The sequence below is a fragment of the Lagenorhynchus albirostris genome, chromosome 6 (assembly GCF_949774975.1).
Source record: "Lagenorhynchus albirostris chromosome 6, mLagAlb1.1, whole genome shotgun sequence".
In the NCBI taxonomy this organism is placed as follows: Eukaryota; Metazoa; Chordata; class Mammalia; order Artiodactyla; family Delphinidae; genus Lagenorhynchus; species Lagenorhynchus albirostris.
The window spans coordinates 50,289,788-50,309,249 of record NC_083100.1 but is presented as its reverse complement, the minus strand read 5'-3'; the positions used below and the strand labels follow the sequence as shown (position 1 = coordinate 50,309,249).

General features: G+C 34.2%; 1 protein-coding gene across 3 annotated transcripts in view; it reads right to left on the bottom strand.

The window, feature by feature from the left end:
• Positions 1-19,462, bottom strand: part of NCKAP1 (NCK associated protein 1) — a 103,943-nt gene that overhangs the window by 42,677 nt on the left and 41,804 nt on the right. For all 3 annotated transcript variants that reach the window (XM_060152499.1, XM_060152497.1, XM_060152498.1), the window contains exons 9-15: positions 16,799-16,955; positions 14,109-14,165; positions 11,566-11,662; positions 11,078-11,184; positions 10,200-10,332; positions 7,695-7,776; positions 5,697-5,755 (exon numbers count right to left, since the gene is read on the bottom strand). In XM_060152499.1, the coding sequence (XP_060008482.1) occupies positions 5,697-5,755; positions 7,695-7,776; positions 10,200-10,332; positions 11,078-11,184; positions 11,566-11,662; positions 14,109-14,165; positions 16,799-16,955 (692 nt within the window). The remainder of the gene's footprint in view (positions 1-5,696; positions 5,756-7,694; positions 7,777-10,199; positions 10,333-11,077; positions 11,185-11,565; positions 11,663-14,108; positions 14,166-16,798; positions 16,956-19,462) is intronic.

Here is a 19,462-nt window from a genome sequence, read left to right as displayed (position 1 = left end):
CCAACTCACAGAAAGCGAAACCTGCCCACAGATGGCGGACATTTCAGAAGGGTGGAGAACAAGAATAGGACGGGTGCCTACAGAACAAAACACTGCTCACTATGGCTGTGGTTAGAGTGCAAAGAAGAGAAAGGAAATGGTAAAAGAAAAGATTCAACCAGATCCTGCAGACCCTTGAAAATCACGTTAAAGAATTTAAACTTTTTGGTGAACCACCGAAGGTTCTGTGTGATAGCTAATTATTGTTTAGAAAGATTATTCTTTGTGGAAGGGGAAACAGAGAGGGGTGGGCAGAAAGGGAACAGGAGGCAGAGATCTGTTAGGATGAAGTGGTGGCAATAATCCGGACAGGATTATGCTATGGTCTAGGGTCGTACAATTCAAAAGTGTTTAATCTGGGAATGACTAGATGTGAGAGGCAACAGAGAATTATGGATGATGGCCAGGGTTCTGGCTTTAGGGAGACATTCCTTCATAAATCTCATATGTGTGCCTACACACCCTGCTGGATATGCCAAAAACGCAAGGCCCAGACCACTCACTATCCAGGCCATTTCTGGGGATTATATTTGCATCTACCAAACTTGAGAAATAAAGAAATGTGTCCCTCTGGAACAAAGAGCAAGTATGCTTACTGTTAATGACAAAACAGAGGGTTCCTCAAACTCAGTCCTCCTTAGCTGCAAGACATGACCAATGCATAGCATTCATCTGGGTCTCTCTGTACTACCCACATGAGACACGGAAGCAAGGGAAAAATGATGTATATATACTGATGTTCATGCCACTTCCTGTGCAGTGAATTAAGTCCTTTGTCTCTGATCCAAGACCCCCATGTCTTCTGCTAGTACACATGAAATATTAAGAGACTAAATAATTATTGCCTTTTAAGTAGGATAAAAATCAAACCTCAGCTTCTACAATGGGAAATCTCAGCTTCTACATGGAGGAAATTACCATTCACTGAGGCAGGCACATCACAAAGCAGAGTTTTATATTTGTTGTTTGTGTCTGCCAGTAAAGGGAAGAGAATGAGGAATATGATGGCAGTACTCTAATGGCAAGATATATTCTGGACATTCATCACAAACTCAGTCTAACGGAAGTTTAATTTACCTTTCATCAGATTTAAAGTATAAAGAGAAACCAGTAGTGGCCATGAGTTCAATAAAGACTTGCATTAACTGAGCCTCATTTTAAAAATTCTGAATTAAAATATCACTGTGAAAATAAATTCAGATGAAATAGATGGTGACAAAATGAGATAATTTGATTTAAAACACTCATTTGAAATGCCTGACAACAATGGAAGAAGAAACATACATTACTAAAAAAGAATTGGTTTAAATAAAAGTCTAAGATTTGAACAACCCACGTAAATTAGAAGGCAGAAGAGAAGAAGCTAAAAGAAAGAGTGACTGAAGATGCTTAAGGGACTAATGAGACACAGTGGAATGAGGTGCCTTAGGAAGCAGAAAAAAATGGCAGAGAATACATGTAGAGAAGGAGAACTCTTCTTTTAAGACTACAAAGACTCCAGTGAAGGCACAAAGCATATTATAACATTCCCCCAAATGCTTATCCTTCTAGCCCTGCTCTACTCAAGAAGTGATATCTATAGAGCTCAGGACATCTCTCTCTGGCCATATGCTTATACCTAATAACTCTTGTCCTTCTACCAGATCACTGATCAAATGCAGATCATTCATATCTTTTGTGAAGATATTGATATTTTCCTTCTTGTAGTAATACTTTACACTAAAAAGTTTCTTTACTTGCCCTTTCCTGTGTAAGCTATGTTCCTATTCAAATTCTACCTATCTTTCAATGTCTGGGTTAAAACGTTGCTTTCTCTATAAAGCCATTACTAGCAATTCCAACTTGAATAAAACTTTCTCCTTCCTAAGAAAACTATAATTAATTGTTAATCATACTCTGTTGGTGGCATATTTCAACTTAAGCTTTTAGATTTTTAAACTGCTATTTAATTTTTCATGTTTTATGCCTTGTCTTCATAGCCAGATTTATAAAATACCCAAAAGAGGATTTGTACTCTTCTACAGATTATATAATACTACTGTCAATATTTTATATCCTGCATCCTATGGTCTAGTCTGTAGTCTTAGAACCCTCATTGTTGACCTGCTCTTAATAATCTCTGCAAACCTCCTAGATTCTGGACACTGCCACCCACCTCGCACTTCTGCCCCCTTTTCCTAGTTAAGACTTCTCTGGCTCAGTTTTATGTCCCATTATTTCTTCCTTGGTATGTTCTGACCTATTATCACTAAAAAATAAGAACCTATTATGCAATAGAAAGGGGTTGAGTGACTGTATGTCACAATCCTGGTTAAGAGCAATGTTACGGGTTAAATTATGTCCCCCAAAATTATAATCCCTAATACCATAGAATGTAAAGAGTCTTTATAGAGGTAATCAAGTTAAAATGAGGTCATTAAAGTGGACCCTAATCCAATATGATCAGCGTCCTTATAAAAAGAAGAAATTTGGGCTTCCCTGGTGCCTCAGTGGTTGAGAGTCCACCTGCCAATGCAGGGGACATGGGTTCGTGCCCCGGTCCGGGAAGGTCCCACATGCCGTGGAGCGGCTAGGCCTGTGGGCCATGGCCGCTGAGCCTGCGCGTCTGGAGCCTGTGCACCGCAGCGGGAGAGGCCACAACAGTGACAGAACCGCGTACCACAAAAAAAAAAAAAAGAAGAAATTTGGATACACAGATAAACAAAGAAGGAAGACTATGTGAAGAGAGATAACAATGTCATTACAGTGTTGCATTTATAAGCTAAGTAAAATTAAAAAATCTCACAGAGGGATATATCAATTCTATATCTCTAATGCTCACTCAGATGCTTTATATTCTGCTGTATGACTGCACTGGACAAAGGTAAAATTCTCAAGTAAATTTTTCAAATAAATAAGATTAAGAATTCTGGAAGTATTTAATAAGGGTATATTTGAAATGCATCTAAATCTCTAAAATTCTCTGAACCTAAATGTTGGTTTAGGCACTCCCACAAACTAAGAGTAAGAGACTGAAAGCAGTTCAAACTTTGTGACAATGACTTTTAAAATTTTTGATGTATATATCCTTTGGCAGAGTAATTCCACTTCTACTTTCATTCATTTTATAAGCACTGCTTATGTATTGTTTCAGAGGTTTTTTTTTGGGGTTTTTTTTTTTTGCGGTAATGGGCCTCTCACTGTTGTGGCCTCTCCCATTGTGGAGCACAGGCTCCGGACGCACAGGCTCAGTGGCCATGGCTCACGGGCCCAGCCGCTCCACGGCATGTGGGATCTTCCTGGACTGGGGCACGAACCCGTGTCCCCTGCACCGGCAGGCAGACTCTCTACCACTGCGCCACCAGGGAAGCCCCAGAGCATTTTTTAAAACAAGAAAATGTTAATTTCTAAACTTTATTTTTAACTGGAAGAAAATAACCTATAATATATACACATTAAACATTTGGGGATGGTGGTATCTCAAGTATTCTTCCCCTGATCTCCCACTAACCAGCTCTGTAATCTCAGGCAAGTTACTTAAAACTGTGGCTTAATTTATAAAATCTTAATTTCTAAAAATATGCTGTTGTAGAACACAGATCAGCAGACAGAAAAGTACCTATATATTTTGACACTGGAAGGAAAGAACCTAACAAAAGCAAAAGCACCTCAGGGAACTAAGCAGACTGCCAGAAAACTATGCTCTTTCTATGAGTGCTTCCTGAGACTGTATTCATCTAAAAATCTCTTCCTCAAACACATGGTGCTTATATTTTCACTTTTAATTAAAACACTTTAAAATTTTTTTATGTTGCAGAACAGTATACAGTATAACCTCATTTATAGGTTTGAACATCTAAAAGGATACTGCATAGGCCAATTATTAAGAGTTAATATTTCTGGGGAATGAAACTGGGAAAAGTGCGAATTTTCCTTTTCTACTTTACCTCTGGATACTTTGACTTTTTATAATGAGAACATATTATTATTATTTTTAAATATACAGTTATTGAAAATACCATGCCACAGTTTCCCCATAATTACTAGAAATATTTAAGGGGCAATTAAATTCTATCATTAAATTTACAGTACATACAAAAATTTCAGGCTCGAATTTTAAAAAGTCCTTAAAAACTATTTATGTGATGGTTATATATTGAATAAAACCTTTTTAAGTCTAATATTTATTTCTGCATTTCATAAAAATGAAGCTTTTAGCACTAGATCAGGGGATGGTAAACTATGGTCTGTGAGCCAGCTGCCTGCTTTTATAAATAGTTTTATTGAAACACAACTATGCCCATTTGTTTACATATTAAATAAAGCTGCTCTCGCACTACAATGGCAGAGTAGTTATAACAAAGACTACGTGGCCCAAAAACCTAGTTATGTAAAAAATATGATACTGTAATCAAAACTTTTATATTGGTATAAGTGAGAAATATATTTATCCAAATTTAACAACTAATACAAATTATGTCTTCTATATATACAACTCAATAGCAAAAAACCAAAACAAATCAATTAAAAAAGTGCAGAGGATCTGAATAGGGCTTTTCCCAAAGAAGACATACAGATGGCCAACAGGTACATAAAAAGATGCTCAACATTACTAATCATCAACTCACACCTGTTACAATGGTTATTATCAAAAAGACAATAAATAACAAGTGTTGGTGAGGATGTGGAGAAAAGGAAATCCATGTGCATCATTGGTGGGAATGGGAATGGGTGCAGCCATTATGGAAAACAGTATGGAGGTTCCTGAAAAAATTGAAAATAGAACTAACATATGATCTAACAATTCCATGTCTGGGTATTTACCTGAAGAAAATGAGAACACTAATGCAAAAAGATATCTACACTCCTTTGTTCACTGAAGCATCATTTACAATATTCACAACATGGAAACAACCTAAGTGTCCACTGATGGATGAATGGATAAAAAAAGTTGTGGGACACACACACACACACACACACACAGGAATATTATTCAGCCATGAAAAAGGCAGGAAATCCTGCTATTTGTGACAACATGGATGGACCTTGAAGGCATTGTGCTAAGTGAAAGAAGTCAGACAGAGAAAGACAAATACCATATGATCTTACTTATATGTGGAATATAAAATAACAAAAAAACAAAACAAAATGAACAAAAGAAAAAACCAAACTTGCAGGTACAGACAACAGATTGGTGGTTGCCAGAGGCAGGGAGTCAGGGGTAGGTGAAATGGGTGAAAGTAGTCAAAAGATATAAACTTCCAGTTACAAAATAAGTAAGTCCTGGGTATGTAATGTACAGGATGGTGGCTATAGTTAATAACACTGTATTATATATTTGAAAGTTGCTAGGAGAGTAAATCCTAAAAGTTCTCATCACAAGAAAAAATAAACTTTGTAACTACATGTGGTAACGGATATTAACTTGACTTACTGTGATCATTTCAAAATATACTTATATATTGAATCATTATGTTGTATACCTGAAACTAACAGAACCTTTCATGTTAATTATACCTCAATAAAAAAAAGTTTCTTTCATGAAGTAGACTATGTTAGTTATACAAAAGGAGTCTTTTCAATAGGTATATAATGAATATTTTTTTCATATTGTTATGTTTTCATGTTAACTAAGGTATTCAATAACAAAACAGAATGACAATGAAAATTATTCTTACCTGTAATCTAAACCAATCTAATCTCATTCCTCTGAAATCAAATACTTCCCCGTCTTCAACTACAATAATAGAAAAAAGATTACAAACCAAATTAATGTAATTAAGTTGTAATTAATATAATTTGTAATAATGTAATTATACAAACCTATAATCACATTTTAAAATTTAAGAGCTAAGACAATTCCACTTCTGGACATATATACAAAAGAATAAAGCAAGGTCTTGAAGATATGTGTACACGAATGTTTATAGCAGCATTATTCACAACAGTCAAAAGGTGGAAGTACCAAAAAGTCCATCAACAGGGGCTTCCCTGGTGGCGCAGTGGTTGAGAATCTGCCTGTTAATGCAGGGGACACAGGTTCGCACCCTGGTCTGGGAGGATCCCACATGCCGCGGAGCAACTAGGCCCATGAGCCACAACTGCTGAGCCTGCGCATCTGGAGTCTGTGCTCCACAATGAGAGAGGCCGCAATAGTGAGAGGCCCACGCACCGTGATGAGGAGTGGCCCCCGCTTGCCACAACTAGGGAAAGCCCTCGCACAGAAACAAAGACCCAACACAGCAAAAATAAATAAATAAATTAATAAACTCCTACCCCCAACATCTTAAAAAAAAAAAAAAGTCCATCAACAGATGAATGGATAAACAAAATGTGCCTTAAAAAGGGAATAAATTCTGCCACATACTACAACATGGATCAAATGTTGAGGACATTATGCTAAGTAAAATAAGTTAGTGACAAAAAAGACAAATACTGTACAATTCAGTTATGTGAAGTATCTAGAATAGTCGAACTCATAGAAACATAAAGTAGAATAGTGGATCCAGGGGCTGGAGGGAAAGGAAAATGGGGAATTGTTATTTTTTAGAGTTTTAGTTTTACAAGATGAAAGGTTCTGATTATTTATTACACAACTATGTGAGTATACTTAACACTACTGAACTGTACACTTAAAAATGATAAGATAGTAAATTTCATATTATGTTTATTTTGCAATTTAAAAATAATTTAATAGGTAAGAGTGAAATAATTCTCATATCCTATAAAGATGATGATAAAGGAGGCAGTTATGCTAAGAGAAGTGTAAAGTACAGACTTCTCTCCTAAACCCTGTGACTCTCAGTTTGCTTACATGTCAATTTAAAGGACCTAAAATAGAGAATGAGGAATCCTGCAAATAGAAACTTTGGATAGCATGCTGAAGTCCCACAAAATAACTTTATATAAACCAAACACAACCAGGCAAGGTTACAGTAGATTCATTAATTAAGTGTGATAACTATAAAGGTTAATAAAACTAAATAAATTTATTACTCAGGAATTTTCAAGGTTTCTGATACCTTTTACTTAAAGATTATAAAACTAGAACATCATATCAGTCTACTGGAATAGAGTATTCAACTAATGGAGAGGCAGTCTATTATATGACATCAACTTTTGAGATGGACAGACCTGAACTTAAGATCCTAATGTAGTAGTTAACATCTGTTAGAGTGTGGGCAAACCATGTTAAATAATTGGGAGGTTAACCCTTAAACCTTAAGTTTCCAAATCTGTCAAATAAAAGTAGTAACAGCTTTTTAACACTGATGAGGATTAAATAGGATAATACATATAAAGTGCCTGCCCAGATTAACCATTTTATTAGTGGTATCCATTACTGTCATAGGTAATGCTTGGACCAAATATGCACTTTGTTACGATGTGGAGTGCTCATTTTTCTTTATTATTTTTTTATATTACAAAATGCTTTCTTCCCCTTGCTGAATAATAAGAAATGTTAAGCTATACTTCTTATGATTTTATAATCATCACACATCCATTCTGGAAACCTTTGCTTCAGAATGAACAAAGTTAAAACAAAAGAGAACAGGTTAAATATGTCCCAAAATAAGATAAGTAATTCTGTAAAAACTAACTGCTAAATCCTCTCCTTAATAATCTAATTTGAAACCTGATTACAAGAAAGTGTTTTTATTTAAAAGACTTATTACCTTGTTTTACACTTAGAGAAGTCATAGTGTTCACAAAAGAGGACATGATGATTGATTCATCTTCAGGGCAAACAGAAAGATTCTGAAAATCAAAAAATAATGATAAAAACATCTAGCTGGGAAGAAACTCATAGGTCCATCAACTGGTAGATGGATAAACAAACTTGCATATCCATAATATGGAATATTTTTCTGCAATAAACATTCCTTTCTGGAATGGAAGGTTGATACACACAATAACATGGATGAATCTCAGAAACATTATGCTAATTGAAAGAAATGAAAAACAAGAAATTATATCATGACAATTTCATTTATAGGAAAAACTTTTTTACAAGGCAAAAGGTGACAAAGAGCAGACAAGGGGTTGCTGGGGGTCTAGAGAGGGAATCAACTACAAAGGTGCAGAAGAAAACTTTTAGTGTTGGAAATGCTCTACATCTTGACTGGTAATGTTACATGAATGTATACAGTTGCCCATATTCAAACAGTACACTAAAAATGGATGATTTTTATCATACATAAATTTTACCTCAACAAAATTATGGCCAAAAAAAAATCCCTATCAAACTGGCTAAAAAAAGTGAATATTTGATAACTGCATGTAAAGTAGATGCTAAATGATTAACTTTTTAAAAAGTGGATGCTTAGCTCACAAAAAGCATAAATAATTTTCAAAACATTTAGACTTATACAACAATGTAAATGTACACAATGTCCTATACTATACACTTAAAAATGGTTAAAATGGTAACTTTTATGTTATGTATATTTTACCACAATTTAAAAAAATTTAATACCTATTACAATGAACTATTTTAACAGGTTAATCTTAGTTCTAAATTTAAATCCTAACAAATGGTTAAAAACACTATGCATATACTTTACAACAGAAGTGGGTGGTAAAAAACTCAGACATTTGAGTTAAGACTTGAGTTCAAATAGTGGCTCTATTACTCATGAACTGTGCAATACTGATTAAGTTACATAAGGTCTTTTTTCTTCACTATACCTACCGTCACAAAGTTGTTGTAGAGAAGTAATATACTATCAATAAATTTGCCAATTATTAATATTAGTATTATTATTGCTGCTGCTACTACTATTACTATAATCCCAGAAAAAATAAAAAATTAATTTTCTCAGTATTGTTAAAATCCAATTTATATAAAAGACACCAAAAGACATGGAGTGACTTAAAAATTCTAACACTTTAACATAAATCTGTAAAATGTATTAATAAATATCCAACTAGTCACAGTAAGTTTCAAAATGCCATGAAACCAAGAGTCTGGTTTACTTTTTTAGATTGTGATAGCACAGTAGACTTTGGTTTATCTGGTAAGTAATAACTATTCCAAAAAAAACTGCAGCAAAGCAATAACACTCTAAGCATAAAATCAGCTTTTCTATCCCCCCTTTTAATAGACATTATTAAAGGAAGCATATGAGCTCCATCTAGTGGATAAAAGAAATAAACTAGTTTAGGATAGTAAACTATAAACTGTATATAATCCAGGGTAAACAATTACATGAACAATTTTTTTTTAATTTGCATTTTTAGGTAAGTTTGAAAGAAAATTCGGATATCAAAGTATGGTTATTTATGTGGAAAACGAGTAGTTTTAGAGTAGTCTTAATATAAAGATAATTCGTGATGCTCTTCCTCTGTACCATGTTAGCTTATAGTAGTTTATAGACATCTGATTTTTTAAAATGAAAACACTGAAATATTATTTTCCTTAAAGTCAATTTATTTGGCATAAAAATAAATCTATATTAAGATTAAAAAGACTGAATCAAGAAATTATGGAAAGCAAAAAAATGAAAAAAGCTAAGACTAAAAATCAATAGAAGAAAATGCAAACTGAAAATAAAATTAGGACATTTTATTAAACTATGACATTTGGATGAATTTTTTTTTTTACTCGCCATTCTCTAACACACTATGCAAAAAGATTTATCTTCTGTTTTCCTCTAATACTTAATTATCAATTATAATGTCTCCATGAACTCTTCTTGATCTCCATAGCCACTGCCCAAGTTCAGGCTCTCAGCAGCTCTCACTTAGCCTACTACGGTAATTTTTCTTCTGATCTCTCTGCATCCTCACTTGGCCCCAGGCAATCTATCACCAACACTGAGTCAGGGTGATCTTCCTAAGTATTAAATCTGATTTATGACTAACCTCCTCTTTTGCAAGACCCTCTATAATTTGGTTACTGTACCTCTCCACCCCCAAGATAAAGAATTATTCCCTGCATGTGTTCACTATGAGTTTTATACACACGTAAGCATAATGCCCATCACACTGAACTACAACAAAATGTTTTTGCCCCTCTAGATGATGATCCCCTTAACAAAATATGACCATGACTTACTTACATTTGTATCTTCACCACCTGGCAAAAGATTACTTTCGTAAATGTTTACTGAGCAAATAAATCAGTTATTAGAGAGGAGGGAAATAAGGAACAAAAGGGAGAATATGACGTAATTTTTTACCTGCACAAGTTCATTGAGGACAACAGCATCAAAGCCAGAAAGGTACTGCACGTAATACCTCTGCATTACAGGTCCGTATTTCCTCACATGTGCTCTAAGCTCTTCCATGTAAAATATTAATTCAGCAATGTGCCTTTTTAAAAAAATTCAAGAAAAATATTTCAAAAATTAAATTCACTGTTATCAAGGAAAATATGAAATGCCTTTGATATTGCTACATTAAGTTTTCTCCTTAGAAAAAGCACTATTAAATATTTAATGTCAACTAATTTCTTTTTATATTATTTCATATAAATAAATCATGGAAAGCAAAAAAAAAGCTAAGAATAAAAGACTGATAAAGGAAAATACAAAATAAAAATAAAATGAGGACATCTCATAAATACATCATTAAAAAATCATAAATGAAAGAAGATTACAGTAGTAGGGAGAAGTAAGATTTTTCTGTATGCTCTTATTTCTCTGATTCATTTACCTAACTTGTATTGAGGGACCGTGGACTAAAATGAGAGAAAGATATTACAAATGACACAGTTGCAACTCCATTAGGATTCTTATTCAAATTTTTGTGTAGTACATAGTTTTGAAACATGAATTCCATAAGAAATACTATACTATAGCAAGAAAACAAACAAGAATTCTATGACCACCTAGAGTACTAAAGAGAAAACATTTAAAGCCCTAATTCTAAGCTAAAGTTGACTTTGCATTGTAATTCATATCACCTAACGATATATTATAAATACTCCCTCCATTACGACAAATATGAAAAGCCTTAAAAAAAGTTTTTAAAAATAATGTTACTTTAGTCCCCAAATTCCATAGCCCATAAATCAAAATATACAAATATTATACTTTTTAAATGTTGCTAAACTTACTTATCTATAAAGTCATCTGCACTCTTCTTTGGCATGTTATCTGCATGACGAAGTAGCCAGATAATTTCATCACGGGCAAAGGATAATGCCATAAAAACAAAAAGTGCCTGATAGATATTAAAAAAATAATAATAACATTATTTACTCTCATGCAAAGATTAAAAACAAAACGTATTCATGATCTTTCTCCAAGTGAAAAGTCATTAGCAAAACTGATAATACCAACTTTAAAAGACAGAAATGAGAAAACAGAGGAAAACTTCAATGTATCAAGGAAAGCATGCACATAAGCAAGATGTGAGGAAAATGCAGGAAGGTCTGATTTACGAGTGCCAAGTCAGCAAATCCACTCTCAGCTAAATATAAAATACACTTATGTAGTCCCTGACTCCAAGTTTTGTAAAATTTCACAGAGAGAGAAGAAAAATTTTTTTTTAATTTTAATATGACACACTGATTGTAGTTGAAATAAGGATTAAATCAATTACCTTGGGACCTAGCAAGCCAGGTTGATCAGAGAGGACAGTAGCCAATTCTTTCAGTGCAGACCTTAAAAACTTGCGTCTTTCTCTGTGCATTGAACCGCTATAGGGAAAGACACCCACCATTACAGTTTATCTGTTTCTAGTAAACTTATTATTGGCAATTAAATAACATCATTTCAGGGTCAACTTCCAAAGTTTTCTTAGGAAACAGAAGCCCTTACAAATATCTTCTATGTGTTTGTCATTAAGTGACTTTCCAATCTCATCTTTATCCCTGCCTTTCTTGTGCTGTTTTTAACCATGCTTATTTTCTTCTCTCTAGCTATCAAAATCCTACCCAAACTTCAAGACCAATCCTTCAAGAAGTATTTCCCAATATACAGATGTCTATTTCTGAATAATTTCTGCCAGTTTAGTACCATATAGACTAGCACTCTATAAACTATACTGTGAAATCCTCAAAGTAAGCACTGTTCTATTGTATACTTGTCACCCCCACATAGAATCAATAAATATAACTTAATAAATATCTGATAATCTATATCCTCCTTTATTAAGTATATTCCTATTAAATATATAAAACTGACTAAATAGGGGCTTCCCTGGTGGTGCAGTGGTTGAGAGTCCGCCTGCCGATGCAGGGGACACGGGTTCGTGCCCCGGTCCGGGAAGATCCCACATGCCGCAGAGGAGCTGGGCCCGTGAGCCATGGCCGCTGAGCCTGCGCGTCCTGAGCCTGTGCTCCGCAACGGGAGAGGCCACAACAGTGAGAGGCCCGCGTACCGCAAAAAAACCCAAACAAAACAACAAAAAAGAAACTGACTAAATAAAAGCTATATTCAATAAGGTACTGGGATGAAATCTATTTGGTGCTACTGTTCAAAAACAGAAAGATGAGGAAAGGATAATCATAGATATTCATGTACTAGGTATCTTAAAAATAAAATACAAATTAGAAAAATTTATTCTCACACATTAACAAGGAAAAAAAAATCACAGAATATTCTATGAATTCCAACTCCTCATACTATTCAAAACATACACCATTCCAAAAAAGTTTTAAAATTTAGATAGTTGCAAAAAATAAATGGCCACACACACACCACACACACCATATGCCAAAAAACTAAGTATTGATAGAAGAAATATGCAACACCAGAAATTAAGCTGTGACACAACAGATTAATTTTAGAAGACACATTAAAACCCAATCTTTGCCTATGTGACCTCAGGTTCCATCTCTCTAAGCTTCAGCCTCTCATCTATAAAGCAGGGATGATGACATCTGACTCAAAAAAATACATCTTTCATGATGCCTAATATATAGTACCTTTACAATGTCAGTATAATTCTAATGACAAGCTCTCTTTTAACTGACAATAATAAACACATCTGGTGTAATATCTAAGAAGAAAGTGGGCAAATGTTTTGATTATTTTGCTACTCAGGGTCGCTGCAAGGAATATTAACATCGAGAGAAAATATGGAGTACTATGGCACGTGTTAATGAAGGATAAGAATTACTACTCCTCACTATTTATACCTGTTTTATATAATAAATAAAGGGAATAAAAATGCCTTACTTTAAAAAGATCTTTATAAAAGATAGCTGAGACACCATATATCTGCCTAGGGTCTAACACATGAATAAGTCATAATCATATGTATTTCTGTAGGTCAGGAAAGAAATTCTAACACATTCCAAAGTATGTTATTTGTACTAGAGAATGATTTTATAATAATATAAGTACTTTATTCAAGTGAAAAAATGCATGGGAAATAATATACTACAGTTAGCAATGAATAAAGATGATTTAAATTCCCAATATCCATTTTACAGCCTAAACCTAAATTCTAAAACTTCTTGTGGTTTTATATTTTTACCTGTGACCATGGTGCTTATCTTTTCTCTGCCTTATAGAAATACTGATGGATCAGATAATGTTATCTCTACATTACCTAGACTTACTGGAGAAACTATTCTATACAAGTATATCATACATAACAATTAAATGAAATATCAAATTATTCATGAGAAAATTGAAAAGTTGTTCAAACATCTTAAATACACTAATTTATATATTTACTAATAAAATATATTTACTAAAATTTGGGAAAGGTATGGGATTAACATACTTTGAAAAGTAAATATCATTTGGGAGAGTGTAAAGATATGTCAATTTTCATGAAGTATCATAAAAATCATCATAACTTGCAAAGTATTGGCACCAAAGCATAGTGGCAATAAGAGAACTGAATGATACCAAAATAAAGTCCTCTGTATAGTATTCCTTAGAGCATTTTTAAAAACAATTCAAAAATACTTAAAATCTGTCTGCATTAGCACCAATACAGAGATGTTGGTGTTAATACACTGTACTCTGGTACAGATACAGAGGTTATAAACTTATTCCTCGTTGGTTGAAAGTCCTTCACTTCTACGACCATATCTTACACACCATTAATCTGCACTCACTTCAACAAAATAATGCTTTAAGAAAGGAATTCTTGATTAAAAGTTCCACAGGTAAGTTAGAACTACTTACGCATGTGACACAGCTGCCTCTTTGCATTCTCTTATGTCATTAATACGCTTATTATAGCTATGAGCAAAAAGAAAAAAAAAGGAAATATGTTAATCTTAATTTGGTCAATAACAGTAAAAATAAGTTAGTCAAATACTAGTCAATTAAAAATGTCTTATTATCAACAAGAAAAACTGGCCTTCAAACTGGAAATACATGGAAGAAGTCTATCCACATCCTTTTCTAGCACCTTAAGTATCCAATCAACTATTCTTAGAAAAATAAATCTCATATTATATTAAAATCCAGTAATAAAATTAAAATTTACCACGTAGATTTTTATTTTATTAAATACACTTCCTTAAACCCCCAATAGAGATATTAAAATTATACTTCTAATATAATTAGCAGTGATTTCCAAAAATTGGAAGTGCTGACAAAGCTATTACTTCTGGCTTTTTATCACTTGACTTTTTATGCTATCTCGCAAGCATAAAAAAATTTCTCAAAGGACACATACTAGTGATCAATACTAGTGACTGGGAATACGGCTTTTGTGGTGGAGAAAACTGGGGCAGGAAAGCATCTGACTACTTTAAATCATTTTAAGGAACAGAATTATGGGTGATTTTTACTCACCATTTTTAAAAAAACACTTTTTTTTCCGAATTAAAAACATTTAAATAAAAGAAACTGAACACCAACATCAAACAGTTTGAAGGTACCATCTAAAAAATAAATGCTAATAAATATATGCTAATTTCCTTACTACTAAACGCAAAAACTCAAAATTCCTAAAATGTTAAAGAAAAATTATCTTCCTGACAACCTGGCTAAAACCACTTAGACCAAGAACTTCAACTTCTAAATTAAGTACGCTAAGATTTTTGTGTTCTTTAGGGAAATGTCCAAAATACACTAATTCTGTAATCACTGACCTGTATAAATAATGAGCTTTTATACTTGTGGTCTGACTTGTAATTACTATAATAATTCACATTTTAAGTTGGATCAATCACTCACGATTTAATAAAAAATTAAAACTTTTCAACTTTAAATACAGAGATTCTTAAATGGTAAATTTAACAAAAATTTGCGTAACAAGGGAATTCCCGGGCAGTCCAGTGGTTAGGATGCAGGGCTTTCACTGCTGTGGGCCCAGGTTCAATCCCTGGTCAGGGAACTAAGATCTTGCAAGCCGTGTGGCACAGGCAAAAAAAAAGGCGTAACAAAAAGACAATCAGTTTCATGATGCCATTAAACTTATCTGTACCATATGTACCATATGCTCACTCGATATATGGAGACTGTCTGGTTCTAAATGTTTACATATATTTAAATATAATTCCACAGACAGGATGTCAGTATGCTAAGACATCACATAAGTTTCAGGATTTTTGAACTGAATCAATCAGAAAATGACAAAGCCCACAACGACACAGGATATTTCCAGGTACTCCACCCTATATAATAAAAGGTGAACTAAGAGTTGAAAAATACAGAGGGTACTGTTTCTCGTACTATGACTGAGAGACTACCTGCATGAGAATATCAGAATCACTTATGGTGACAAAATCAAAACAGTGGTCACTTGAGAAGGCTAGAGCGAGAGGGATCAGGGGTGGCAGTACTGATCAGAAAGAGGCACAAGAGAATTTTCTGGGGATAACGGAAATATTCTGTATCTTCATCTAAGTGGTCACCAAGAGTATTCATATGCAAACTTGCTGAGCTGTACCCCTAAAATTTATGCATTCTTCTGTTTGTAAATTTACCTCAATAAACTACTGGGGGGGGGAAGGGCAGATTTCTTTAATCTCTCTAAGATACAGATAAAGGAGATACAGAAGGTTAGAGGTGATGCCCAGGAACCTGGATTTTAATCTGCATCCCAGGGTACTTCACATGCACACTAAAATTTGAGATAGTATAGTGGCTTAAACTGTCAGTACTAGACATAGCTTTACGTTTTAATAACTAATAGATTTTTTAAAATCTCAATTTCTTTAGGACATTACTGAATTGGATATGAAACAAATGTAGGTAAATTTCACTTCTATGAAGCTGACAAACCCAACACAATTATTCAATATTTTCAGGTTCGGGGGACCCCCAGGATATTTTAGATGCTCCTAATTTCAAAACATTTTAAAACCAAGCCTGAATTCAACAAATGCAGGCATTAAAAATTCCAAGAAAACAAATTTGAGGATCATTTGTGTTACAGGGAATGAATCACTTAGAATACTTCCTTATTATAAGGAAACATGATTTCCTTTTTGCAGTGTCTGACTTCTGTACTTGTTATAATTAATGAAGTGTTTTTGATTGATTCATATACTTTTCTAAATGCAAGATATTCTAAAATACACTTGTAAAATAGCACTTCTAAAAATTTCAACTCTTAAAATGTACATTGTACTTTTAGTAATATTTATGTCTAAAACCATATTACAATATGCAAAACAGTACATATCTTCTTTCTCCTAGAATGCACATTTTGAAAGGGCAGGAACACTAGATTTTTTAACCTGTGAAATTACCTGTAAAAAATATCAGGATCATTGCTAAAAACAACTTGGTGTGACTGGTAAGTTGGTATAGGCTACATCTTCTTGTGTAATATGATCCTTCTCTATCCCCAAAACTTTAATAGATATTCCACTCACTACTCTTCTCCAAAAAAGACAAAAAAACTGAAAATGCCATACCCTCGTATGTTTACGAATAAGTCTTCTGCAGCTTTGTGAATGTGGAAAACTTCATCCCGAAAGAGAGAGAGGCAAGAGCTACTTTGAAGAGCTAGCTTCCAAAGGTTCAGTGCTGTTGCATCAGTATTTAGGATCCCATGGCACAAAATAAATCCAACTTTAAACAAATGAAAAAGAAGTGCAAATATAAAAGTATTCCAAAGTTAGATTATTTCAGTTACAGGGTAGCTTTTTAAAAGTAAAGAAACATTAACAAATCACTAAACTGAGGCTTTTAAGTGACAGTTAATAATACATATACATACAAGATACCAGCAATATTTCTCTTTTTCAATTATAATTTTCTGTACTCTGCAAAACCAGTGCTTTGAACCTACACTGATGAAATGGGGAAAAATGTCACTTCTGGGTTGAGAAGGAAGTGGTTTTAAAAAATGAGTAAAAGATACTTTAAGCCAGAGATCAGAAGCTACCAATTTACACATAATACAGTAATCATTACAGTTTTTACAAAAACTGAAAAAGCTAATCTACTCTTCTAAATCTCCAGAAGAAATTAAATAGCATCTCACATTTTCATAGCAAATTATAGTTACTAAATAAGTCCTTTGACATGATTATCCTATAGTGTAGAAAGAACCAGTGGTATCCTTTTCTTATAATTGAAGAAATGAAGGTCAATGACTTGACTAAAGTTATACTAATAAAGTATTAGAGCTAGACTTTGCCTCAAGCAGTTACCATTAAAGTCCAATATTCTTTCAATATATTACGCTGTTCTCTATCATATGAATTTGAGTATCTTTTACCTTCTGTCATCTAATTTAGAAATCCTACACAAATGTGTAATGCTGTATGTTTGTTGATGTCCTCCCTAGCGCTCTATTCTAGGCCATAGAACCTCATCTTTCATTCTTTCAACATTACTGAGTGCGTATTATAAACTAGGTACCGTACTGGCCAGTTACAAATTCAATCCTATTTTCTGAGATTTCCCTCTGACTCTCAATAGTCACTCCCATCTTTAAACTCCTGAATCGTTAACATTTAACTTGCCATTTGTCTTTTATTCTTAGCTCAACCTTCCTTTTAAAGGGTCACTATACAAGCAAGCTAACTGTTAAGCATATATTGAGAAGTCATACATACAGAAGTACATTGGGGCTTCCCTGGTGGCGCAGTGGTCAAGAGTCCACCTGCCGATGCAGGGGACACGGGTTCGTGCCCCAGTCTGGGAAAATCCCACATGCCGCGGAGCGGCTGGGCCCGTGAGCCATGGCCGCTGAGCCTGCACGTCCGGAGCCTGTGCTCCGCAAACGGGAGAGGCCACAACAGTGAGAGGCCCGCGTACCGCAAAAAAAAAAAAACAAAAACAAAAGTACATTGAACTTCCTTAAATTTCCTGAAATATATTAAGATGTTTTTCATACAACAGGGCCCCTAAATGCAACCCTAATTATTTGATCTAGTACGTAACCAAAGAAATAGAACATACTGTATGAAAATTTTAAAAATCCTTGAGAAGTTTTGTAAAAATTTTTGCCTCATGTACTGACTTTTTTTAAAAAATAAATTTATTTATTTATTTTTGGCTGCATTGGGTCTTCATTGCTGTGCACGGGCATTCTCTAGTTGCAGCGAGTGGGGGGGCTACTCTTCGTTGTGGTGCATGGGCTTCTCACTGCAGTGGCTTCTCTTATTGCGGAGCATGGACTCTAGGCACACAGGCTTCAGTAGTTGCGGCACGCAGGCTCTAGAGAGCAGGCTCAGTAGTTGTGGTGCACAGGCTTAGCTGCTCCGTGGCATGTGGGATCTTCCCGGACCAGGGCTCGAAACCATGTCCCCTGCATTAGCAGGTGGATTCTTTTTTTTTTTTTTTTTTAGCAGGCGGATTCTTAACCACTGTACTACCAGGGAAGTCCCATATACTGACATTTTATACTCTAATCCCCTTAGTACAATGAAATTTCACTTAGTGCCTTGTACCTCAATGTATACTTAGATTCACAAGATTGCTGTTGATAATAAAATTTCTCTGAGAATATTATCAGTTTCATTATGGGTTACTGTATATTTTACTTTTTTAAGATATGAGTCACATTATACATTAAGATATATTCATTTGTTTATGATAAGATCAATAAAAGGTAAATTAATTTAAAATAGCCCAAGATTAGGAAGACAATTTATTAATTGAAGCACACATTAACCTCCTTTCCCCACTAAGGTCCCAATAAAAGGACAGGAAAAAAAAATTTTTTTAAGCCATAAAAATATTAGAAAACAAGATAGAAGACCAATACTAGATAAGAAAGTTGGAGAAAATCTTTGAAGAAAGAAAGACTGTACTATCAATTTAAAAAGAGGTCTTTCCCAAGGAGTCCTCTTAGTGTAATTAATAGAGTAAGAACAGACCCTGAAAAGAATATCAGGATAAGTTATGGTGTAACTGCATTCAAAAGAGCAGGGTCCTCAACACTGCAGACCCTCAACAATGCTTGGTCCTAGGCTATAATCTAGATCAGTGACTCTGAAACTTTAGCTTTCTAGCAGGATCACTGGGAAGGCATATTAAATCACAGGTTGCTGGGATCCATTCAGAGTTTCTCATTCAGTAGGTCTAGGGTAGAGATCAGTATTCTGCATATCTAACAAGTTCCTAGG